The 26,896-nt window shown below is 36.5% G+C and overlaps 1 protein-coding gene across 2 annotated transcripts in view; it reads right to left on the reverse strand.

Moving 5' to 3' along the window:
- zcchc2 (zinc finger, CCHC domain containing 2) overlaps positions 1–26,896 on the reverse strand; it is a 159,339-nt gene that overhangs the window by 102,701 nt on the left and 29,742 nt on the right. For both annotated transcript variants that reach the window (XM_039753206.1, XM_039753205.1), the window contains exon 2: positions 8,681–8,752. In XM_039753206.1, the coding sequence (XP_039609140.1) occupies positions 8,681–8,752 (72 nt within the window). The remainder of the gene's footprint in view (positions 1–8,680; positions 8,753–26,896) is intronic.

The following is a 26,896-nucleotide window of genomic DNA, read 5'->3' on the forward strand; positions in this document are numbered from 1 at the left end:
CCTTGTTTGAGAAACCTGAATTTGCGTAATTTTCATAAGCTCCAATTCTACTGTGCAGACTGAAAAAATACCTACTGTGCATACATTTAGGTCACACTGCAAGGCTAAGAGCTTGATTTTAGGAGTAGGTCTGCCTTCTACATGCACGGCATATTTCATATTTATTCCACGTGGGTGGGTTTTTTGCCTACACCCTGGAATTTCTGCTACAATGAAAAGACGGGGTCTGATAAGCGGTCATGCAAAAACTACAAAATTGGTGTACAGAATAGTTTATGTTCACAATTGAAGAAACTCATGCACACTGCAGTTTAGACAGGCTATAGGCTCCCATAATTCTGCCATTCTAGACCTTAATATCAAAATAAAAGCACACACATGCGCACAGATTCTCCAAAGGCAATAATAAATTCACCTTTTAATGGATTTATTCATCTCTGAAAGTTAGTTTAAAAGAAGGGACAACTACTTCAAATATTTGATTTCCTGATATTTAAGTGAGAAATATGAAATGCCCTGAAGGCTAAAAGAAAATTGCAACTAACCAGCTACTTCAGTGTTGGAATCAGGTAACTTTGCTTTAAAATGACTTCGGAACAGCCAAAAATGTAATGAACGCAAAATTAGAGTTTAACAATGTCACCACTTCAGTCTTGATTAACATTTGTGCTTGGGTAACTCAAACCAATTTCAAAAATAAAGTGTAAAAGCTTAGGGAAGACAAAAAGAATCATTGTTGAAGAAGGCATCTCAGGTGAGCGGTACGTTCAAGACGCACTCTTGGCAGCACTCATATGTAATACAAGAAAGAGCGAAGATTAAAAAGGTGGCAGAGCTTTCTGCCAGCAGGTGATACACAGGTTCATTAAGTTAGGGGTTTTTTTGTGTGATTACAGTTAGAAGTATAAATTTTAAGAATGCGTTTCAGGGACTGTATTTCATTTGTGGTGGGGATGGGTTTCTTCCCAATGTAACAACAAACAAAGGATATTTACAAGCTAGAGATGGAATTTCAGCATAAGGTATATAAAGAATGATATTATAATTATATCATCAGGCCACAAAAAATTTAACAACAACATTAACTCTTTATGATGCCACTTGCACCAACACACTTTTCAAGTCAAAACTGTCAAAAAATCACAAATCAATAATATTTACTGATGGGCAGTATTTAATTAATGAAGACGTCATATTAATTCAAATGTCACAAATTCCTTTTTTTCTTTAAACATTTTTTCCAACTTTAAATCTACTAGGGCTGCAACAATTATTTTGTAAATGATTAATCAGTCGAGTATTTTATCAATTGATCCATCAATCTAATGACTAATTTTGTCCAAATAATTCAAGTAGGCATATGAATGGACCTTTGCTAGTAATTCAACTACTTAGTGGGTCAGCTTCTCCTTGATTAGCAGTGTAAAAACAGTTTTCTGTGTCTTTAAGGTGCTGAAGTCCCATCACTTGCAGTGAGGAGAAGCAGAAAGCAGGACACGCTAAAGAAAATTTAAGTTTGTGTGTTTTGTTAACAAAATGCTCACACACCTACAGATAAATTTGTCCTACCTGATGCGTAATTCCTGCATATCATCATTAAAGGAAATATTTCTTCAATCGTTGGATTAGTTCTGGTGTTCTAAACGACACATCACAGTGACCATTGCTAACTTCACGTTTGCCTTATTTTTTAAGCCATCTTCACAGAAAACAGAAAACTAGATCACAGTAGCCGAGCTTTGTAACGCAAGTCATCAATTCAGTCTTCCAAATAAATAAATAACAGACAGAAATGGTTGTATTCCCTAACTTGTCAAAAACATGGCAGTTAAAATGAGATATAGCAGTACTTTATTTATAAAGGAAACAAAAAAGTTGAACCTGAAGGTATTATGGCATCTTTTTGCAAATGGTGTTATAAGGCTTGAATTTTCTAAACGTTTATCCTTTTTCTCATCTCGATATCATCCAGGGGCTCAGAAATCAACAGTTGTAAAATGGTATTTATAATAAAAATGAAAAAAGTTACAATTAATGTATTTCGATGGGTTAACAAGTGCAGCATTTTCATATAGTGTGTGTTCACAAAGAATGTTTTTCCAAGTTTGTTTGATCAGCAGATACAAACATAAATTGTTTCAAACCTAAACAGTGTGATTCTGTTAACATGCGAATGCAAACATCAAACAATACAGCATTAATATGCAGTGCAGTCTATGCATTGCACAGACTGTTTCAATTAATGTGCATTTCACTTATAATATTCATTAGCCCCAAGGACATTTTGAAGTAAGTTTTGTTCCAGATTTAAGATTAAGGTATCAGGAAATGCTTTTAAACTGTACTTTTCTTATTTTCTTCTACACATACTGCACTTGCAATTCTGTGGGAAGGAGCAGTGGGTTATGCAGATGAAGCATGGGCTGGTGCAAAAAAAAGTGAAACTAGCGAATGAATCTGTGGCCAGTTATTGGAACTGGAACACAAAGAGTGAGCACCTTTCTCAGAAGAGTCAGAAAGCTATTGACCAAAAGAAGAAGAGTTTGCTGGACTGCAATACCAGCAGAGCAACATCATGGTGTACGGCAGCAGCACGAATGAGTACAAGAGAAGAAAGAGGAAAGGAGCATCATGTTTCAGAGCCATGACAATGAAGTGGGAGACATGAAGTCAGTCAGGTCGGGAAGTAACTAAAAATGAAAAAAGATGTCCCTCATGGCTATAACAGGGGTCAGTGGAGAACTTGAGCCAGTCACCAGGCTATAGTATCTGGGTTGGTAGGTCAGGAGCACACCAGCACATGTACCTGTGTTTATGGCTGTAGTTGTTACAATATGTAAAATAAACTGAATTTACCACTAGTCTGTTACTACAGTCGATGTACAGTTTTATCAATAATGTTTTTCCCCCAAAAACATTTTATATTTTATTGTGAAAAATACAACGTTATACAGTAAGTTATATGCTTTGGTATCATTGTGATATGGGTACTGAAAAGCTGGTATAGGTAGATTCAGTACCAAAGTCAAAATTTCTGTATCGATCCAACACTACTGTTTACTAATCAGAATTAGCCATTCAGTTGAACCATCCTTAATCAAAGTAATTAATTGTAACTGAAGACTACACTCACTGTTGTACCATTCAAACATGTTGAATATACTTTCACCAAGTTTTTCATTATTTGTTACTCAGTACAACATAACCTTGGATGAAATGCATTACAAAGCACTCCATACAGTTGAAATTCACAAATAGTGAAATATTCCTAAATTGAGCTTAAAGTTACAGCAAACACAGTTTACCTTCAACTCATTAGCTTACCTATGTACAGTAATGTTATTTTGCAGGCATCTCTGGCTCTGTTTTACATTTCAGGCAGATACAGCACCTTGTTTCAGTTCACTACAGTCAAGAGTTGTGACAGGGGACTCCCTTATTCTTACACAACTACATTCCAGGGTGAGCAAGACAGCTTGAGAGGAAGGAGATGAGCACATTGTGCCTCTCCTTGTCGTGCAGTGGATGAGACTGAGCAGGCATTAAGCAAGCACTCCTTTTGCTTCTTCTCCAGTGTGCAGTGGTGAGCGAGAGGGACTTGCACCACTGTTTGACTGAAAGAATTAAACATACCGCAGCAAGAGTAGGTGGGAATCTTTCTGAACTGGTGTGGATTAGATGGAGTGAAAGCACCCTGAAAATGCAGGAAGATAAGACACACTCATACTGCAGTGGCTGATAAAGACTGACAGTACAAGAGTCATATCTTGCACAATATGGGAAAGAAGGTCACCTGGATCAATCCCTATTTAAATTTCTGTATTCTTTTTCATCTTTTTATGATCCATTTTCAGCATATAGTTAAATTTGTGTAAGCTGAAGTTCTACCATACTGGTGTATGTTACTTGGTTTATCTGAACAATACAACTTTAGTTTTTGCCTATTTGTTTTCAGTAACAAACCACTTTGCGTTGACAGCCCTTCTAATTGAATGTCTTGGAGACTAAATATCAATGTTATCAATGCAATATGTACTGTATCATTATCACTTTATCATTAAGGAGAAGTCTTCCTCCTGCTTCAAGAGCTCAGACCCACAAATTCTGCACAAAGCAAAAGTTCTGAAACACTGACCATATAAATTTTATTTTATAATAAATAGGCATATGGAGCAGTCAATTCCTTCACCATTATAGACTAGCCACAAGTACATCAATACCACCTTGGGTCTTGAATCTTGCCTTAGTTTTTACATGCTACAACTGTAGCTAGAACTGTCTCTGTGTGGAGACTCATCTCAGTACTACTATTGAGTGGTGTTACATCCACTTACTATTGAGTGGTGTTACATCCACTTACTATTGAGTGGTGTTACATCCACTTACTATTGAGTGGTGTTACTTCCACTTACTATTGAGTGGTGTTACTTCCACTTCCCAGACACATGAGGTTACTAAGCTGATGTAACCTACATATGAGCGATATGTCCCATCCAAGGTTGGTTACTAGCCTCAAGTCCAGTACAGCTGGGACAGGCACCTGCTCCCCACAATAATGGAGTGGGTAAGCCCATTACAAAACAGGTGGGATGTTGAACAGATAACCATAGTTATGACCATTACATTCAGAGGATGTATACAAAGCCCCCATTCCTTTATTGGGGTTATATATGGTGTGATTAATCTTGCTATCATTTCCAGCTCCCTCATTCAAAACTGTTGTACTGGTGACACCAGATTTGTTGATTTGTGGGGACCCAGGAACATACCCAGCCTAGACCCAGCACACACACACACACAATCACATATAGAGACACTGATAAATAATACCAAATATATTAATGAAATAACAGAAAAAAAGCATACAATACAACCAAAGCAATGCATGCAAAGGTTCTCCCCCAGATCCCCAACAAATAATAAACGCTAACAGCAATGTCCAAAACAGTCCAGTATACCAGGGGCAGCTAATGAAAGATGAGTGCCAAGAAATACCGTGTGGATACCCCTTGCAGGAATTTAATTGTTTTGAAGTATCACCTTTTTTGTTGGTCTTAAATTGTTAAGTATTGAACTCTTAACTGGCACAACTACAGGGGATATTTGCTTAATCCCTCCTGAAATCTCCACTTCTCATAGTTCCATTTGGGGATTTTTACAAGAAATCAGAGGAAATTTATTTGTATGGACCTGCGTCTATTAATTGTTTTAACTCAAAGACAATATAAAAGCTGCGCCTGCTTCAAAGCTGCACAGTTAATGCTTCTGTGTTCAACCTGTTCCTGTATTTATGTTTCAATTAAGGTGGGGAAGAAGAAAAGTTAGTGAATACTGTTGGTTGATATTAATGAACACCAAAAGGAAATGTTAGATGTGGTGATTTTAGTGATTTTATCAGTAATAATTCTTAACATTTGCCAAAATGTACAGTATATTCTTCTGCATTAGTCTGCAATTTCTAAAAGTTTTCTAAACATTACTTTACACCAAAAGCAAGTTTACCAAAACTAAAAATACTGTCCCATTGACAATGGCAGAATTATAAAGACAGCACTGTCCTATTAAGACATTCTCTTTCCCAAAAATCCAATGATCTTAGTGCATGTTTTCCCTGCTGGTCTCGATCAAGCCCTGGATCCGCTCAAAGAGGTGGGAAGTGAAAGGAAACTGTTACCTCAGACACCATGTGACCAAAGGGAGACTTCATACGAATGGGAGTGAAGGCTCATTGAAGGAGAACAGCAACACTGAGCAGTGGAAGTGACAATCAGAAAAGGAGTGAAGGCTTGGATCAGGCTGCTATGTAACCAATCACTCAGTAAAGGGCCACTTTTCCCTAGTTATGCATTTACTTATCCATTCAGTTCCCTTCTTGTAGAAAATGACAGCTGTTCACATACTGCACAGGTTGACAACCACAGCTCTAGTCAATAAATATAGCAATAGAGGACTAGTTTTTTGCAAAAACTGAATAATATTTTGAGTTATGTTTATTTAAAAATTGAGGCAATTTAAAAGACAATATTTAAAACTGGAATTGAACTTCATTTTTACTTTTTAAGAACGTCAACCACACCAGGATTACTGTGGCCCCCAGTTTGAAAATCATTTTTCTAGGGTGAGATGCCTACATAGTGCTGCAATTATACATATCCAGTGATAAGCAGTGCGTATTTCCACTATGTACCTGCTGCTTCTGCTCTAAGTGTCCTTGATATCTAACATGGATAAGTAGCAAACAGTGAATGCATTTTGCTCCCCCAAGATCTAATTAATTGCCAAGTATGTGTAATGATCCATTCATTAGTAGCAGAACTAATGGTAGCAACATTGCCATGTGTACAGGGTACAATGAAACTCTTAACTTACAGCAAGAATGACTACATGCATCCAGTTATACTATTCCACTGCCTATGGAATGTTTCAGCATTTTTATCATTTGACCTTGTGGCAACAACTCAATCGATTGACAACTAAAATTTTTAATTAGCAATATTCTTGACAGATGGAGTAGATATTCATCAAGACTGGTTGTATTGCCATTTTCTCTCAACTTATCAATCCTTGTTTCATCTTCTTCTGATATTCAGTATTACCCTTTTTAACATGGGTTATATATTTATTATTATTAATAATAATTATGATAAAGTAAATAACTTCAGCTGAAGGCACAAACAGATTAAGTTAAGTTCCTGTATGGAGGACTAGTATCATGGACAACTTGGTTTAAGATATATAAAAACTGCTATCAAGCTGCTGTTGCCTGCTCTAGAAATACTCGTAGGGAACGTCTAACATCTCTGATAGGTACGCTTAGATGCCAATGAGTTTCAAAGAGGCAGAATTTAACCAATGAACTGAAGCAGACTATGAGCCAGTAAGTAGAAAACACATACTTCCTTCAATCATGGATAGTCTTTAATAGGTGACGGAGAATAGTGATGTGTTTCAATTTTGATTAGCACATTAAGTAAGAATTTCATTAAACTTTGTACACATGACAATAATGACCCTTATAAACCTATAAGGCAGCACACAGTGTAGTGCTTCTTGTGTACGAGGTGTGTATACATACCTATACATCCATCAACCCTCTCACTGCTCCTGCTTGAAAGGACAGTGAAGCTTAAGCTTTAAATCTGTACAGTGTGGAAGATAAGTAAGTATATTACACATTAGCAGAGTGCCACAAAATTAGCACCCAGCAATCTTCCAACTAAACAAGCCAAGCTGAGGAAGACTATCAATAACTTGTGTGTTTGTTTCTAAAGTGTCACAGGTCAAGATAAGCTGGTCCTGAGACATAAGCAAGAATTCGATCACATGATAGACAGAACGGTTTTAGCTCATAGAATGTCACACATTATAATGAAACCTACCACATCCTCAACTGCTCTGTCTGGAAAAAGATAAATAAGAACTTTAGGTATCCAGGAAACACTATATTTGATAACTTTCAAGCTTTTACAAGCTTCCAAAATTCATAATCCATAAGCAGAAACAACTTTATTCTCTTTCAGAGTTGACCTTATCACTCAAAGCCTTGCAATACAGCAGCAGAGTATACGATGTGTCTGTGTCATTGGGCAAAAGACAAAGACCAAGAGAATAAGCAAGATTCATAATTAGGGCCATACAAAAAGCTTAAAAAAAATAAACTTGAAAAGAATATAGAAAAGCCAATTCTGTGTTATGTCTATTTTGCTTAGTATTTACATAAAAAGAAATTATATTTTTTAAAGGGTTTTAGCCAACTTATTTTACCTTGAACAGCTGGAACCCTGACCCATAGAGAGGGGAGAGGCAAGATATTTTAGGAGCTTTACAAAAAGCCATCCTGACGATTAAATAGTAACACTCTATATATTCTAAAAACAGTGGTCAATGGGGCTTTCAATGCGGCCAATCAACTGAGGGGTTCTGTCATAAAGTGGTGTTGCCATGTGGCTTACAGCAGGTTTAGATAAACAGAATAAGCTGAAAAAAATATATATACAACACAAACCAATCAAAATAAATTGCTTCTATTTCTGTAACATTTTGGATATAATTTAGTGACTGTTTGTTGGGCAGAATGGATTCATTCAGAATGTATGATGGCCAAGATCAACGTTGAGACTGTAGTTTTGTTGCATATGAGAAGAAACCAAACAAGCAGCTTCTTTAAGAATTAGCTATAAAGCTGAAGGACAGGGCGATGCCATTTTTAATTAAAAGAACACAGATTAACAAAATGACTGTGATCTTTGTTAATAGCTAAAATGTCAAAATAGCCAGTTATTTTTGTTGGACAAAATAAACAAAATAGACTCCAGGCAACCATAAGAAAGCAAAGTTGCAACAATGGGCTAACTTACTGTCTGCATTAGGGATAGAAAAGGAGCAGCTTTGACATTTATTGTGAACAGTACTACATAAAATATTTTTCTATACTTATTCTGTTTACATGCCAGTGAAGCCTTCCAATTATTCACTTACATTCCTAATTAATTAATTAAGCTAAACTCATTTAATAAGTTAAGTGTACAAGAAATTTAATGCCTTCAGAAAACCTATGAAGTGATACCAACAGTCAGTTTGCATAGTAATGTACTAAACATGACAATCCACTCCTGACTTGCAGGCTTACACAATGAAGATTATTCTTGAAAGTTGGACAAAAAGGCAAGATTCTAATTACCTTTGATAAAAAGTCCTCTAGTTCTTTGTTTGCCTGCTTTATTGAGCTTTTCGGTGAATCTGGCCACATTACCTGTTAAAAAATAAATAAAAATATTTGAAATATAATATCAGTAAAATATGCTAGTGTTTAATACCAAATTCTTCATAAGATCACACTTAACGCAAGATATGTAATTTAAAACAGATGTCAGAATAGATTTTATTAAGGCTGGTTGGGCAATACTACATCAACATATTACACAAACAAAGCCCAACAGAAACCTACTACATTTAATCATGAGGATCTTACATCGGGCAACATTAAATTAATTCCACTGCGGATTAAGGAATAAAGACAGAAACCATAAAAACAATGCTCTAAGAATTACTGATCGGCTTCCTGAGTATAATTATAAATGGATTAAAAGAAAAGAAAGACAGTTTTAAGTAGAGAATCCATAATCAATTATAAAAGAGTGTTTAAACCATGTTCGGCTGCTTGTGAAACAAGTGGATGTTTTAGATATTGTTTTGCTGTGGTCCAACATTGGTAACCATAGAGTGCCATTCCATCAAACTAGTATCCTAGTCTCACTCATCTCCCAAATACTAAAGTAAGGATGGTAATTTGTTTAAATTTGGTTCCTGCTGTTGTGGCTGATATGGCCATTATATAGTCCGGCTTCTTAAGACCATATACTGGGTTAAGTACGTTAAAAAAAATGGATGAACTAAGCAACAAGCAAATGGAGCAAAAGCAAAAAAAAAAATCAACTTTTTAAATTTATGTTTTATTTTTAAACTAACACTGTACACTGAAAATACATTTTTAGTTACACACTACTACTTTAATAAACTTCCTATAAATTTAGATTTTGTTATCAATGTGTACATTTTATTTTTTTATTTTTTTCCTCCAAATGCCGATACACTATCCGTTTCATTATGGCATAGCTTTTGGCAGTGGTGTTTGACAGACACAGGACAATTGGTTTACATCTCGTGCATGGTCATTGTCCATGTAAGTCTATAGGCGCTCTACATAACCTGCAAAAGACAAAAATGCTGGGAACCGACGGGCAATTCCAAAACTCCCCTCTTTCTGAGTGTGGATATGAGTTTTGGTGTACCCTATGATGTAGTTGTGCCCTACCTGAGTTATCAAGATACTGACCCCATGGCCCTGAACTAACCTAAACAGGTTTGAGAATGTTAATAAGTTACAAGTTAACTCTTTTTTTATGACATAATTGCTCATTGATAATTTTTCATTAAAAGTCATGTATTATGACTGATGCTGGCTTTAGAATTTACGTAATCTAATTTCTCAGCTGCCTACCTTTTTATATCCAGCTATTAGGCCTACTTGGCATTTACCAAAGGTTGCCCCCTCCACCTCATACCATCTAAGTGTGCCTATCAGCACACTCAAAATTTTATGATACCACACTCACATTTTAAAACATCGACAACCAGGTTTAGTTATATTAAACCTCAATTGAACCCTGGTAACAGGCATTAGTGAGAGGAAAAAAAAAGAAAAAAGAAAAATAAACCCTCATGTCAAAAATTTCTTAGTTATTTCACCAAGAAAGTTGCTTTCCACAAGGAGTACAGGATCAGGTTTTTAGTCGTGGATAGTTCTTGTGAGTGAGTGAGAGAAAGATAGATGCCTTAGAGAAAAGTATGGAAGAGTAGATAATAAACCAAGTAAACATTCAACTATGAGAAGCACAGTTACTATTAACAGTTCCACATATGCACAGAATAAAAATACATGTAAATATGTAGTAAAAGTAAAGGTAAACATGCAAGCATAAACAGAGAAATAATAAAGTCACAAGTAAATTGTGTCACAATGAAGACAACCATCAATGCAGTGGTCATGAGTTCCACGTGGGTCATGTGTAAGTGTGTAACTATGTGTGGTTGATGCAGAAGTTCAGTTCAATCAGTTGTGGTTCTGTATAGGAAGGGGCATTGATCACAGTGCATTTAATAGGTTAGGTAAAAGTTGTTCTTCAGCCTGGCAGTGCATGCATGCATGCATGCATGCAAAATAAAAAAATGCTATGGATAGGGTGGCTTGGATCTCCACAAATGTTCTTTGCTTTTCTTCTGCAGCAGGTAGTGAAGATATCTTCCAGTGATGGTAGCTGAGCACCAGTAATTCTCTGAGCCATTTTGATGATGCACTGGAGGGTGTCCTGTTCTCAGAGGTACAGCCCGAGTACCACGCTGTAATGCAGTATGTGATGGCACACACTCTGGTGCACCTGTAGAAGTTAACCAGCAGCTGCTGGGGGAATTGTGCTTTCTTCAGGCTCCTCAGAAAGTGAAATCTCTTAAGACCTCTCTTGGCCATTGCTGTCGTGTTTGTTGTCCATGACAGGTCCTAGCTGATGTGGACTGCCAATAATTAAAAACTCAGGACAGTCTGGCCATTTATGCTGATGGGATGGTGACCCCCTGTAGTTCAGTCTCCTGAAGTCTAGAATCAGTTCCTTTGATTTCTTGAAATTTAGTGTAAGGTTGTTGTTCTGGCTCCCAACTCTCCAGATTCTCAACCTCTTTTCTATAGGCTGTTTCATCATTACTGGAGATCAGGCCTATTATGGTGGTGTTGTCTGCAAACTTTATTACAATGTTAGTATTATGAGTAGATTTGCAATTATTTGTGAAGAGGGAGTAAAGGAGAGGGCTCAGTACAAACTCCTGTGGTACTCCAGTGTTCATTATTATCGATGAAGAGAAGTGCTTACCCATGCACACAGTTTATCGTCCATTAGCGAGAAAATATAAAATCTAGTTGCATAGGTATGAGGTGAGACCCAAGTTGTTTACTTTTAATAGCCTGCTTGTTGGAAAGGGTGGTGTTGAAGGCAGAGCTGTTGTTGATGAACAGCATCTGTACATAGCTCCATGTGTGGCAGGGCAGTCTAAAGGGCAAGTTGAGACATTCACATTCATCAGAGCAGCAGAAAGATGAACACATCACCACAGAGAGTAATCTTCTATGAGGGGAGAATGTTGCATAGCTTAAGTGGAGTGAAACCAGGCAGTCAAATGCATAATTAGCCACTTTAGCCAATGTAGTCCTTCGCTAGTCTGTATAAAGCTGATGTCACATTATGCAACTTTTAGTTGTAAGTCTCGTCAGACTTGCTCACTGCAGTTGCCAATCTCTGGGCATGTCTAATTTACCAACTATGTGACAACCTTCCAGCACAGTCATGCTTGCCCCTTTTTGTGATAGCCAATAAATGTATGGCCTGATACAGCCAGAAATGCACACAGGGTTAATAGCCTCAGTGAGTTCAGCCTCAATCTTGGCACATGAAAAATATGACAAATGAGTGTCTTCTGTTTCTGAGGTCCAAAACACATTTTCTTTATTCCTTGTTGCCCCATTACATGCGTTGCACCTCTAGATGAGCACTCACTGGTTGTCAGCTCTCATGCACGCAAGCCCCACCATGACTAGAGACAGTCAAAAATGTTTGACTTTGTCAAGACGAGTCATGTACTAGTTAAAATGAGTTGCTGGTCATGACACTTTATGCCATCAACTGCCTCTGACTTGCTAAGACGATTCCATAGGCTTACAAGCATGAAATTCTAGTAAAAAAATTAGAAAAGAAACAAATGCTCTAGTTCAGTCAATACAGTTTATCCAACATTATATAGACAATAAAACAAATTAGAAATGCTAGTTAAAAAACAGACACAAAAAAAAAATCTAATTAGCCAACAAAAAATGATTCACACTAAATGTTGCTTCTTTGATGGAGTGCAGGGAGACAAGCCTAATACAGCTTAGTCATAAGGCCACCAACATAATGTCAACAGAGCTTGAAACAGGAGTTTATCCTGTCAGCACTTTCACTGTCACAGACCCAGTGCAATGAGAATGTTTTAAGCACTAACTTCATCAGCGATTTTCAGCTCAATATTTTTTCTGCACCAACACATTTAAATGAAAACAGGCAAAACAAACCCCTTAAAAGTGATAAAACATCTATTATGCAATAATATTAACTTCTGCATAGTGTTTTAATTAAATGAAGAAAGAAAGAAAATAATCAGTCAATTTGTTGCTACAAACATAAAAAAATAGCATAAGAAAACCAGAACAAAATGGTAATGTGCAAAAATAAAAATAAAAGCAACAGACTAATGATATAAAATGTGGCATATATTAAAATTCACCTTATTAAATAGCTCTAAATATTAGAAAAAAAACTGTCTTAGTTGTCTCTCCTTTTGAAACACTGGATGATCCTATTAGATGTAATACTGTATATTGGCTTGATCACTGAACTTCCAGGGGTGTGGAAATCAAATCTGTTTCTACTTGTCCATGGACATGTAAACTTAGAAAATTCACTTGTCCGCCAGTTAAATTTATTTGCCCATAAACAAATAACAAAAGTGAAAAATAGTTTATTTTTTCTGATCTCTTTTATTGATACCAAAACTGCTTTCCATTTTAAAACTGAAAAAAGTTCTTTCAGGGAGTAGTATTTTGCCACCTTGCTCTAGAACATTACATAAAAGATTCCCTTATTTTTAACTAGCTAATAAACAATGCCTTCATTATAGCTGCACTAGTTCTTTTTTCATATATTACAGTTACATAACAGAACACTGTCCTGATTCATTTTCTGCCATGTTCATCAGCTTTTGTCTTGCAACATCTTCTCCCCCAAGAATCTTTACTATCTCAGACAGCATGGGCTGAATGCTGTTCATTTCTGCTTGAGCTGAACTGCATGGTTCTTGGACTGATAGGTCCTGCAGAAGTGGATGCTGATGACTTTTCAGGTTTTTTATGAGTGATGTGACTGTTGCCAGGTGACAGCTAGAATTCCACAGCTGATCATGGAACAAACTCTTCTAAAGAAGCAGTATTGAACAGCCTAGCATAACACTTAACCTCCGAGCGTTCAGCTTTAGAAAACGCTTTTTCAACTGAACCAACTTGTTTACTTTTAGCCTCATGCCTCTATCTGACGTACTAAACGCCCAGTTCTTATCCTTTTTCTTTCTGCACATAACCAATCACCACACGATAAACGTATTTGTGAAATTAAAACTAGTTATAAGCTTAGACCTCTGAATGGATGGCATAATTAAACATGTATAACGAAGATTTTTTTTTTTTTTAAAGTTCTGAAAACTGAGGTCTAGGTTTAGAACTAGTCATAACTAGTAATTTCACAAAGACGTTTATCGTGTGGTGATTGGTTATATGGAGAAAGACAAAGGATAGGAACTGGGGGTTTAGTACGTAAGATAGACACAGCAAACATGCAATAAAGAAAGCCTGCTCAGAAAAACATCCACTGAATTCTGCGTTCGTGTCTCCGACCTCCAGATCACGAACCCAACATTTACACAATATTTAAATTAAACCTGTGCGATACCCATTCAAATATCCAGTTTTTGGAGCCTCGTCACACCTGCCATAAACTTCTCTACACTGAACGTAGACCTGAGGACCCTTAATGCAAGGGAGCAGCACTACAGCAACGCCACTGTGCCCCCCCGCCACCCATGTCTAATACATGCTTTAATGCATTTCATCGTGGAAAAGATATCAAGTATTTATCTTAGTATTCTGAATGTTCATTGAGCAGGAATATCATGAAGTCAATGTGCGGCAATTGCTGCCGGCGCTTCCTCAGTGCAAGAGGAAGTCAGTTTAAAAAGCGCACAGAGATTAACTGGGTCGGGGAACACTTAATATAAAGCATTTAATGTGCTACATTAATTTATGACGAGGTTTGAGAAAATCTAGCAAATGAAACATTCATTTTAAGATGAAATTTAGTTTGCAACATACTACTGATAAAATAAACTACGAGAATAAAGTGGAAATGTCGAGAATAAAGTCAACATGTCGACTTTAATCTCGACATTTACATTTTTTTTTGTCTTCACTGTGTCCGTATTCTTTTCACCGTGGCCTTAATACGCTCCCGTAGGTTTTTCAGGGCCTGTTGTGCCAGTTTTAATCAAGCAATGATCCATTTCTCATCCGCGATGCTACTTGTTTCAGTTTTTAGCAACATGCATATAGCGAGAACAACGTGCTTACCGCAGTGCATTATGGGTTACTCAGGTAATTCCTAATGACGTATTCGAAATTCCGCAAGATGGTACATTTCCAAAGAAGTAAATATTACAGATGTTGTCGGGAAAAAAATAATCGCGTCTAAGTGAAGATTTTTATTGATATTTCATAACATTTGGAAAACGTTAGAATGTTTTCTTCTTTATTTTTACTAAACTGACAGCACAAAACCAACTTGTTTTATATGAAAAATTCTCTAATCAAAAACAATCTATAGACAACTCATCAAAATTGATGCCACGCAATAAATTTCTTAACTCCTCAATGTATCACAACCTATGCGAAATCGCAAATTTCAGGAAAGATTAACTGCCTAACAAGCTTTGTGGCGAAAACAATAGCATCGTAGGTGAAATGACCACATTTTTATGTAGAAAAAATGAATTTTATCAATAATATATAAAAGTTATCGATTATAATGAAAAATCATCAAATTACATCGTAATGTCGGCATGAAAAAAAATGACCAGATCTCCAAGCATGTAAATAGTAGGGTAAAATACTTATGTAAGACCACAAGAGTGATTCCCCTTTGAAAAATCAGCCATCATTTTGTAAACAATATTGAATACCAATTTGAGACATGAAGAACATGCCTAAGTAAACTGTTTCCACACGAAGTACGTACCCAAATGTTTAAAATTTGAAAGTAGTGGTAAAAATGTGCCCTGCACAGCACATATAATTCTTTTTTCTCCAGAAAATTGCACTTGTCCACGGACAACTGAAACCAGAAAAACACGCTTGTCTGACGGTCAATTTACCGGTGTCGGACGAGTCGGGCGTTGGATTTCCGCACCCCTGACTTCCATTAAACCGCTATGCCACTATTCAACTTTAGGTTATGTGTGCATATAAATAGTTTCAGGATAACTGTAAATAGTTTCAGGATAACTGATAGCAATACTGTTTTTGCATCCTTTATAATACTTTATATTTTACATGTTATTTTATTGTAAATTTAAAAAATGAAGAACATATATATGTTTTGTTCAGAACCTAATTCAAACATTGCCAATATAGCAACAAAACCAAAACAATATTTCACCATAAATAACACTGCAAAGGCTAATTTTCCTATACAGTATTTTAAAATTAAGTTAAAAAAAAATTCCAAAATCACAGACAAAATTCAAAAATGAAAACATGACAATTTAATCTCATCTTTTCAAACTGCTTTTTCCAGTGAGGGCTACAAAGGCAGCAGACCAAAAAGGTCAGCCCAAATCTCCCCGTTCCCTAGCTACTGATTCCAGCTCTTCTATAATCCCTCCAATGTGTCCTGGGTATGTTGCGTGGCCTATGGCCAGAATGACATGCCCAGAGCACTTGTGAAAGGGGTGGACAAATCAGCAGTCCAGACACCCGTGACAATCTAACACTTTTTTTTTCCCAATATATGTACGAGCAACCAAACTACAGACTTGTAAAGCCGAGAGGAGTAACAGATGTTTCAGATCTTTGGTCCATGCAAAATTTTTCTAATCAAAACCAATTGGAAAAAAACCAAAAGAAACAATTCTTCTTGAACGATCTTCACCTTGGTGTCACTTTTAAAGACAACTACTTATAGCATCTCAGACTGCTGTAACTTTGATGTAAAGTTTGGTTTATAGTACTGTAGTATGCAAAGAACAAATTAACTAGTTTTATTTGTACTTGTCTTGGTCTCTGAATGAACGTACTGGCACAATGGCAGTAAAGAACAAATGTTTGAGAGGCATGCGCAGTCCATGCTACATTGTATATTAAATTCCACAACAGTCCAGAGCTTTCATCTTAACTTCACTTAAATGGCTGCTGTCTTCAGGAAATAGCCCATCAGTAAACCGTTTCAGCCAAAAAAAAAGGGTCATGATCAATGTTCCCTCTAAGCTGAGCACGTGAGCGATTGCTCACACGAATTCAGAGCGTCGCTCTTACTTCCCGCACGATCGCTCATACTTATCACGAAATTGGTGCTCATAAATTTTTGGCTTAAGCAAAATGTCGCTCATAAACAATGTTTTTTGCTCACTATATGCTACTCCTTACTGGGAACATTGGTCATGACATCTAGATAATGACAAACTTGGTAGATGACACCAAGCACCTCCCATTGATTGGTGCACTCTGAATGAGTGACTATGACCATCTCCGTCCGTACACAGCCGATTGAATTCACTAGTATGTACCTCTACTGATCTGGAGAATTACAGCAAGTTTGTTCACAAACTCCAGATAAGACTGTACTCTTCTTCCCTTCTACGCTTTTGGTTAATGGCTCTGCACGCACACACACACTAATATGCAATACAGTATACAGACTTGCTGAACAATTTCACTATAGCTAGCAACAGCAACAAACTGCTTTGGCTGTAAAGCAACTGAAGCAGAGAGGACGAGAATACCAAAAAGTTAATCGTAGGCTCTCATCATTTACAATGATATAAATAAAGCAATAATTAAAAAGAGTAGAGGCCAGTGCAAATTGTTTTCCTTTACTGCTTCAATACCAGTTATAAGTAAGATAAATCAATTACAATGAATATTATGGCAAAAATAAAAGTAAATAACTTTATAAACAGTGAAAGAACATATTTTAGTGAATAAAGTAACAATGACTACAGGAAAGAAGACAGCATCACAGCCAACTCAGAGAATTCATTAAGCTGTATGAGGAGCGCATTCAGAACCCATGAATAAAAGCGGTCTTTTGTTTTCAGGCAACAGTAATTTCAGGTTTGAAAAGGTGAAAAGCACAGCAACCTTAGATTGTTTTTACTGTACTAGCCAGCCTGCAACACAGATGGATAAATTGAACTTTTTTGTCCCCAGGGGCAAATTTGGCTTTTTATAGGAGAGAGAGAGAGAAGTATGTATATTGATATATACAGTACAATCCCTCTTAACTGATCCCGCATTAACCAGCCTGATAAAATAAAATATATATATTTTTTTTTAATCCTGAGTTCTTCTTTATCTATACTAATAAAAGGCAAAGCCCTCACTGACTCACTCATCACTAATTCTCCAACTTCCCGTGTAAGTGGAAGGCTGAAATGTGGCAGGCTCATTCCTTACATCTTATTTACAAAAGTTGGGCAGGTTTTATTTCAAACTTCTATGCGTAACGGTCATAACTGGAACCCATTTTTCTCCATATACTGTAATGGAGTTCAGCTCAATGGCCGTGGGAGGCGGAGTTTCGTGTGACATCATCACACCTCCCACGTAATCACGTGAACCGACTGTGAGCGCAGTACGTAGAAAACAAGGAAGAGCTCCAAAAAGCGCTGAAGAAAACATGCATTATACAATTCAGAAGGCAGCGAAACAATAAGAAGCGAGCGAGTGACACATACAACCATATTCATGAGTGCTGCTACTTCGGAAACAAAGCACGGTGTAAACCTACAGTTTAAATTAAGTTCATAGGCTGCCGCTGGCGTTTGTCATGTCCACGACTAATGCGGGATACAAGTTTAATGAGAGGACGCAGGGTATAAACGAGAGTTTTGATCACTTTGCAACGGAGTTAAAATTGCTGGTGAAGGGCTGTGCTTATGCAAATTCCGAGAGACTGTCTATATATATATATATGTCTATCTATATATATGTCTATATATATATATACATACATATATATATACATATATATATATACATATATATATATATATATGTCTATCTATATATATGTCTATCTATATATCTATGTATCTCTCTATCTCTCTATATATATCTATGTCTATATATCTATATATATATCTATATATAGATATATAGATATATATATAGATATATATATATACAGATATATATAGATAGAGAGATATATATATCTATCTATCTATCTATAAATATATATATGACAGCAACACTCATGACAATATCAATCATGTTACATTATTATTAAAATGTTTCCTTTTCTTTTTCATTACTTCTTTAACACACTACTTCTCCGCTGCGAAGCGCGGGTATTTTGGTAGTATTATATGTATGCACTTCCTTCTTTCCTGGAAGGCGAGAGGGCTCAACATTTCCATTTACATATTCCTTTGTGAATTTTCCATGAATCAATTTGGCTAGCTTGCGACGAGTATAGTAGAGTTCTTTTATTCATTCTAGGAGTAGGGTGGAGTGCCAAATCGTTGTTGAACGCACCCAGGCTGCATTTAAGTTATAAGTAAAGTACAAGTGTAGGGGGTAATAAAAGAAAGATTTGGAGTTAAAGAGTACGTCAGAGTACATGGAACGAATAAAAGAACGCAACTTTTGTATGATTGAAGCAAACATTCTTGGAATTTAAAGTGGAGAAGGGGGGGTGGAGTATTTTCGGATATTTTTACTGAACTGCTTCCCTTTACGACGAGTACAAAACATAAACGAATTGTAGTTTCAATGGATACGTGTCTTAAGGCGCTAAAGCGGTTGGATAATGGGGAATCGGTGGTAAAAATTTGTGCTGAACTTGGTGTTGGGAAAAGCACGGTAAACGACTGGCAAAGAGACAGGTGTTCCATTGAGGATTTCTGTTCGAAAATGGAGTCTGATTAAAAAATCTGCCAAGTCATTGTATGAGGAAAAAAAACCTGTATGCAAAATCGTGGATGAAGCCTTGTGGATGTGGTTTCTTCAGGAATGTCGAAAAGGTATAGTACATACCTTAGAAATATTTTCCTACATGAAAATAAGTGCATCAGATTAACCGGCCATGGGTCTAATCCCGAGGTGGCTGGTTAAGAGGGATTGTACTGTGTGTGTGTATGTATATTTTCTCTCTCTCTCTCTCTCTCTCTCTCAATTTTTAAATATTGATTTTATTTGAAGAAAACAACATTCTATACAATCATATCAAACCTACAAACCATAATTCAACCCCTGCCCAAGGGAATAAGAGGAGACAGTACACCATGAGCACATCTTTAAAAACAACAAAGAAAGGAGAATGTCCTTTCCCCCAATATAAATGTTTAATGCTTATTCTAAGATTTGACTAATTAGATCTTGCCATATTTTAAAAAGATTATATAAGTGAGAATTTATTTTTTTCCAATTTCAAATAGTACAAAACATCAGTTACCCGTTGACTTAACAGGTGGGCTGGGATTCTTTCAAATAAGCAAAATAAGTCTACATGGTATTAGTACGATTGTTCTTCTCTACTTTAAGCCCATTCAGGAGTCCACCAAACACGGCTGGTTAGGAGTGATTGTGACACAAAGACTATCTGATAGGCATTCAAAGATTTTTGTCCAGAATGGTGCTAATTTGGTGCACACCCGAAATATGTGACCCAGTGTGGCTGAAGCTATGGTGCAACATTCAAATGTTGAATCTTGCCGTGGATACATTTTAGACAATTTTAAATTAATGTACTTGATAAAAGATTTTAAGTTGAATGATTGAATGTTTTGTGTATATGGAGCTGCTAAATATTCTATGCATGGCTGCCTTCCACTCCTTTTCAGAAATGTTAAGTTAAGGATCCTTTCCCCAACATATTCTTAGGATCTTTGAAAGGAAAAGACTTAAAAATGTTTTTATATACAGGTACTGTTGCAATGCTATCTCAGTCTTCCTGATTAATCAGTAATGCCTCTAGAATACAAACGGGTGGGAAGTGAGGAAAACTGGACAGGTTCCTTTTAGCTAAGTTTCTCATTTGAAAGTAGTGGGTAAACTGTGTTAATGGGAAGTTAAATTTGAAGTGTAATTGTTCATAAACTGCAAAGACATTATCTATACAGTGGAACCTCAGGTCATGAACATCTCTGAACACGTACAAATCAGGTTACGACGAAAAGGTTCACCAAACTTTTGCATCATGTTCACGACCACACACACTCAGGTGACAAACAAGCCAGTTTCCCTTCCGGTTCATACACGTCGATGATTTCCGCACATGTTCAGTCTCGCCCTGTACAGTACATTGTTCTCGGTTAGATATGCATCGCACAGAGGGACTTTGTGGTATAGCGGGTCCACAGCTCACATCAAGAGGCCAGTTTTAAATAAATAATCGTCGCGGCTAAAGGGAGGAAAAAGAAAAGAAAGAATGAGGTTGTGAAGTGAGGAAGTAAGCAAGAAGCACTGTGGAAAGAACCGGTGTGAGCGAGCAAGTGCTTGCAGGCAAGCAGCTGGACAGTGAGCCCAAGCAGGGGTGGGGCAGAAGGACGTAGTCACTCCAGCTAAGCGATCAAGGAGCTGGAGTGGAGACGGCTGGCTGTGAATGCACCGGGTTTGTTTTTAAAGAGACTGCTTCCAGCATTGTTTTAACCTCGTCATATTTAATGAAGACTTTTTTCTACTGGATTTTAACCTCCACTTCACTTCTGTTTTTCTGGGATTATTTATTTACTGAAGGATTCTGAAAGCACTGCACTATATTTAAATTTGGACTTTGTTTTTGATTGTTGTTTTGTTGATTTTTAATAAAACCATCCCCCTGCTCCATTGTACAGTAGTGCCTCACTGTCGTGCTTATCGGTAACATTACTGACGGTGACGGGTTTAAGGGCTCCTGGAAGAGAGATGGGTGCATGCAGCGATCCCGCATCGCCACAGACTTTACCTCAAAACTAATCTCCTCTCCACCCAGTTCCTCCTCACTTCCTTCACGCCAGAACTCGACTCATGCAAGGTTAGTTTATAGTTAATTTTTGTATTACAGATTTTTCAAATATTCATTTTTAGGTACATAGCGTCAATTGTTGCAGTGTTACTTTTCTTGGTTGTTTATTAAATTATGGATTTTTCAAATGTTCATTTTTGTCCCTGTGCTTGAAACTCATGAAAAGAAGAAAAAAAAAAAAAAAAGTGTTTACAGTGAGCAGTTCGTAAGGCTATAGCGTGAATTCTTGCAATGTTACTTTTCTCTGTTCAAGGTTTTCTCAGTGTTACTCTATGTTTTTACATTTAGTTTACGATTATGCTGTGCATTCTATGGTATACTTAACTATTTTTGTGCTTAATCTTTAAAAAAATATATTTACATACAGTTTGTATGGTCTGCAATGGATTAACTGTATTCACATACAATCCTATGGGGGAAATTACTTCGGGTCACGACCAGAGTTTTTAGAACAAATTATGGTCGTGACCTGAGGTTCCACTGTATACAAATCTCTAGATGTTTTAATCCCAGACATTTTCCACACATTAAATATTTTGTAGAGATGCAACAGATAAGAGATTCTCTTTCTATTGGATTATCAGTATATAGTCTATTATTTTTATTCATTGGGACACAAAGTAGGGCATGTAAAGAAGTACAATTTTATTTATATTGCAGCCCAGGCTTGTGTACTGTATATTCATAAATTTGTGTCGATATTCAGTTCTTTATAGTATGTACAGTATATTTGCCACCCAGTAATAAAATTGAAAGGTAGTGCTATTGTAGAGTCTCCCTTTGGATGCAAGGATGTTTTGAATTCCAAATAAAGGAGGTTATAATTTAAAAACTTAAATATTTGTTAATGTATATGGGGATGCTCCGAAATAGAAACTTGAAGGATGTTTATCTTGACAGTACTGATTTTCTCTGCTAATGTGAGATGGAGGATAGACCATCTGTTCACATCTTGTTTAATTTTTCAATGTAGATAGCAAAATTTTGTGGTAAAAGATCTTAATATTTACTTGAGATGTTTACCAGAGGTATATGAATTGATGTCCTAAAATACAGTAAATGAGAGTTGTACAGTTTAATATTGTGTGCTAGAGCGTTCACAGGAAAAAGCACACTTTTATTCAAAATAAATTTGAGTCTTGAAATTCTGGTAGTGCATTAAGGACAGCTGGTACGGAAGTTTGTGGGCCTGATATATACAGTACCTGATCATCTGGATACAGTGATGTTTTCCGTTCAAGACAGACAAGAACTTGAAACACAAATTACAAAATCTTTTTTTTTTTTTTGCTTTTGGTCACCAGCCCCCTTTTTAAAAGCCGCACTGACATCCTTTGACCTCAACATCCCCAGCACCCTCACCAGAAGACCAATCAGAGCCACTGGAGGGACAGCTGAGAGTTGCAGTTTCAAATTCTACTGGCTACTTTCACCATCCCAAACCACAGTTTTCTCTACAGTTGCTTCCTGTTCTCTCTACAGTACAGTATTGCCACAAAAAAAGCCATAAAAATTGCGGAGGATATTTGCAGTTTCTGCTAACAATTATTAGTTAGGTTCTAAGGAAAAATCCACGAATGACTGAGGCTGCAAACTCTGAAGCGCAACTTCGCGGGGGTCTACTGTATTTCAAAAGTGAATGGCCAGTGGCTCAATGGCAATTGCAAAAAGCAATGGTGATAGCGAGTACCTTTGCTAAGTACCACATTCTAGCTTGAAGCAGTTTGAAATAATGTAGTAAATACAAACAAGCTTCTGGAATGGTATAAAGTAGATTGATACTTGCACAGATGTTTGGGCCAAATTTGTGCAGTGTGGTTAACCATTCAACCATGTCAAATTCCTTTACTGCATCCAAAGATGACAAGATCTCTGATGTGTCAGATTATATGGGCGAGTATACTACAGTAAACAAATGTTGAAGTGTCTACCTTTATTAAATCCAGCTTGGTCTTGTGATATTACAGAGGAAAGCACTTTCTCAGTCCTTCTAGCTAAATCTTTGGAAAGAATTATTCAGGGGTGAAATTGGTCTTTGTGATGCACATTGTAAGAAGTCCTTATTTTTCTTTGGGAAGAAGATAATTAATACTTGATGAAAAGTTTGGGGTTGAATTTTGTTGTTTCTGGGTTCTATAAAATGTTGTTAACAGCAGTGGAGCTAGTTTATTTGAATTTTTTTATATATGTTTTCCCAAATTTGAGTGAGTTAATAATGTCAAGTAATTCTGAAAGTGTCAGAGAATTATCCAGTTCCTCTGCACTAAAAGCATCTGGCTGTGGTATTTGTAATGCATCAAAAAAACTCATTAGATTGTGTCCGGTCTTTAAATTGGGCAGAATATAAGGACTTACAGTACTCTCTAAATGTGTGGGTTATATTTTTCTGTTAATGATTTTGTCTCTATCAGTGTTGGTAATTTCTGTTATTTCATTGCAAACTTCCTGCTTTTGTATTTCTCGAGGATTAGTCTTCTCCCTGTGTTTATTGTAAACAAGAGGCTGGATCCGATTTCGGCTTTATGCAAGCATCGTTAATGCTGTAGAATTTGGCTCATTTAGCAGCTGTAGAAGGGAAGAAATCTGGGAAAACAGGAATGTGGTTACTTTCAGAAATAATCTCTTTCTGTCACAGAATCAACATCAAATTTTCTTTAACCCATAGATTATTGCAATGGATGATCATGCCTCTTAGTTTTGAGTCATTCAACCTATATATGCAGTAAGCTGCCAAGTTTTGGGTTTCCGATTTGAAGTCCTCTTCAATAGTTTAACCATAAATTTCACTGGGTTGCGACTTTCAGTTTTCAGGGTTTTCAATATCTATCTTCCAGCACAGCTAGTTCATCACCAAGCACTTTGCATTCGGATTCTATAGCAGTTGCTTTTCTGTCAATGGCAGATGTTAACTGATCAACTTCTTTAATGAAAGTCGTAAACATCTGCTTAACCTCTTCAAGCTGAGCACCAAATACTCGAATTTTATTCTCAAACTTGCGCATATTACCTGTATTTTTTCATCGGTTTTTGCTAGAATGTCTTTAAAGCCTGCAACAACGTTATTACTCTAACGTACCTCCTGGTCTTTTACATCCTGAAACAGCTTGTCTATTCTGTTGTCAATTTTTCTTATGTATATTGTTCTTTATATCACTATTTACATTAATTATATCCCCCCACACCCCCCAAAAACCCCAGGTGTAGTAATCATTACGTTCAGCTCAGACAGTTCGTTTACATCTTCTCCACACTCCAAAGGTGGAGCCGCTAGTCTGGTTGGAGTTGATGCTGTTGACTCACTGGGGGTACTGGTAGTAGCCGACAGCAGGGATATAGAGGCCAAGGCTCAATTTCAGTAATTTCCGTGAGACTGGAGAATTCTCAGTGCCTGCCTCACTCGCAGTTTTGCTCGCAATTTCCCTCTTATTTAAAAAAAAAAAAAAAAGAAAGTAAGATGCTTGTCATTAACCGACTTTGGCATACTAGTAGTTGTGAAAATGTTCCTTACCATTAGCCCAAAAACAGAAGAGTATGAATATGCTTTTTCATTCCTTAACACCATCTTTAATAACATTAGGACCTTCTTATTGCTCCAAGTGTTACAAATTTTAATACAGCTGTACACAAAGATCAGTCGCTAAAAGGACACATATTTAAGCTCAGAATAATCCGGATGATGTTTTTGAAAGAAAAAAGTAAAAAGAAATCTGTGGCTTCTAAATGAGAACTGAAAACTAAACTTGAGAATACAATATTAATGGAGTATCTCAGATCACTTTTGATAACAAATTTTATCAACATGGCAGAATCCTTTAAAAAAAATCATCCATTTGCTAAAATATTCTCTTTCAAGATGTCACTTGTGTTTCTATTGTGGTAGAAGAGTGCAATGCATTCATGTACAGCTAAACTTTACAAATAAATGTGGAGTTAAAAAGCTGCAGGTAACCCTCCACTGGGCTTCCAGAAAGCATACCTGGACTACCTGGTTTGCAAATTTGGCAGCCCAGCAGAGTACTATATGCATTTACAATTTGTCCATCCCTGTGCGGGAATTCCTTATGACAGGCCAAAATCTTCTCAACTGGCCCCTCTCAATCTCAATCACTTCAAATCAGGCAAATATTACCACATGAAATTATCAAAGTTTAAAATTATTTCGTAAAATTTCATGATGAAAATACAAGTCACTCAATTCTTTGTGCTCATCCACTCCAACATATGGCGATTCATCTTCTATTTGTATATTGTTGATCATTCCTATGTCTCTATAAAAACATTGCTTTGCAGCAAAACAGTAGCAGATGTGTGAAGTGCAATATTTGGTAAAAAATTCTTCTTGGAAAAAAAAAAAATACAAAAAAGGTATAAAAAAAAGTATACAAAATTATATGACCAAAAACATTAAATAAGACTTGTTTAGCCTACTGACTAAAATGTCAGTGCTACCAAGATCCAATGGTAAGAAACCCAATTACAATTTACTAGCTTACCACTAGCTGTAACCAGCGATATTCAGAGAGCATGCAGCATGTCCTGGCACATGAAAAATCCATGAGTTTCATTTAGAACAATAGCAACTTTGACAAATAGAAAGATGGTGCTATCTAGCAAAACTTTATTTAATACTGGAAGCAGAGTTCATGCATTAGATTAATCAGTCAGTTTGCAGATCAAGCACAACTGTACCACATCATACTACCCTTTCTAAAGACTCATTTACAAAGAAAACTATTATAATAAATACAAAGACTGATTTCAAAGTATAACCCATTACTTTTTTCTAATGTCAGCAATAAAACAAACTAAACTCATGTTACTACTGTAATACTTTCTACATTATATGATATTTTTTTAGCAAAACCTTTGATACTACAAACCGACTACTCAGACATGAGAATTAAAATTGTTAGGCTTTGCTCTTAGCTGGTTTATTTCATACTTTTATTACTTAAAGTGCATGCAGTAGTCTGATGACCTTACTCTTATTTTTGTCTGCAGTTAGATTTGGTTTTACCTGACGGTCTAGAGGTTGGAATTGTTTTAATTTCCTATCTTTAGATTTATTTCAGAAACAATAGTGTATTGCAATTCTGAAAATGGTTGTAAAAGTCTTTCAATTCTTATTGACAAGAACAAGAACTTCAGTTAGTCTGAATGTCGAAAAAAAAAAAGTAAAAAAAAGTGTCTCCCTACTCATTTAGAATTGCACCCAATGAGGCATAAGCAAAGTTCTTAAAACTTGCCAAAATTGCCCATATTGTATGTGAGAATGGACAAAGATGAAGTAGACAGTTCTCCACTTTCTCTATGTCAGCTTGGGCTACCCCCAAATGCTCCAAGTCAGCAAAGTCTTGCAATAATATAGCCAGCTCTTTCTGATTCTTCCCGTTGGAAAAAAAGGATGGAGATAAACCATGAGGGTTACGTGGAAGTACACATTTCACTTAACAGAAGGCAGTCTATCCTATTACTGGCAACAG

The sequence above is a fragment of the Polypterus senegalus genome, chromosome 5 (assembly GCF_016835505.1).
Source record: "Polypterus senegalus isolate Bchr_013 chromosome 5, ASM1683550v1, whole genome shotgun sequence".
NCBI classification, from domain to species: domain Eukaryota; kingdom Metazoa; phylum Chordata; class Cladistia; order Polypteriformes; family Polypteridae; genus Polypterus; species Polypterus senegalus.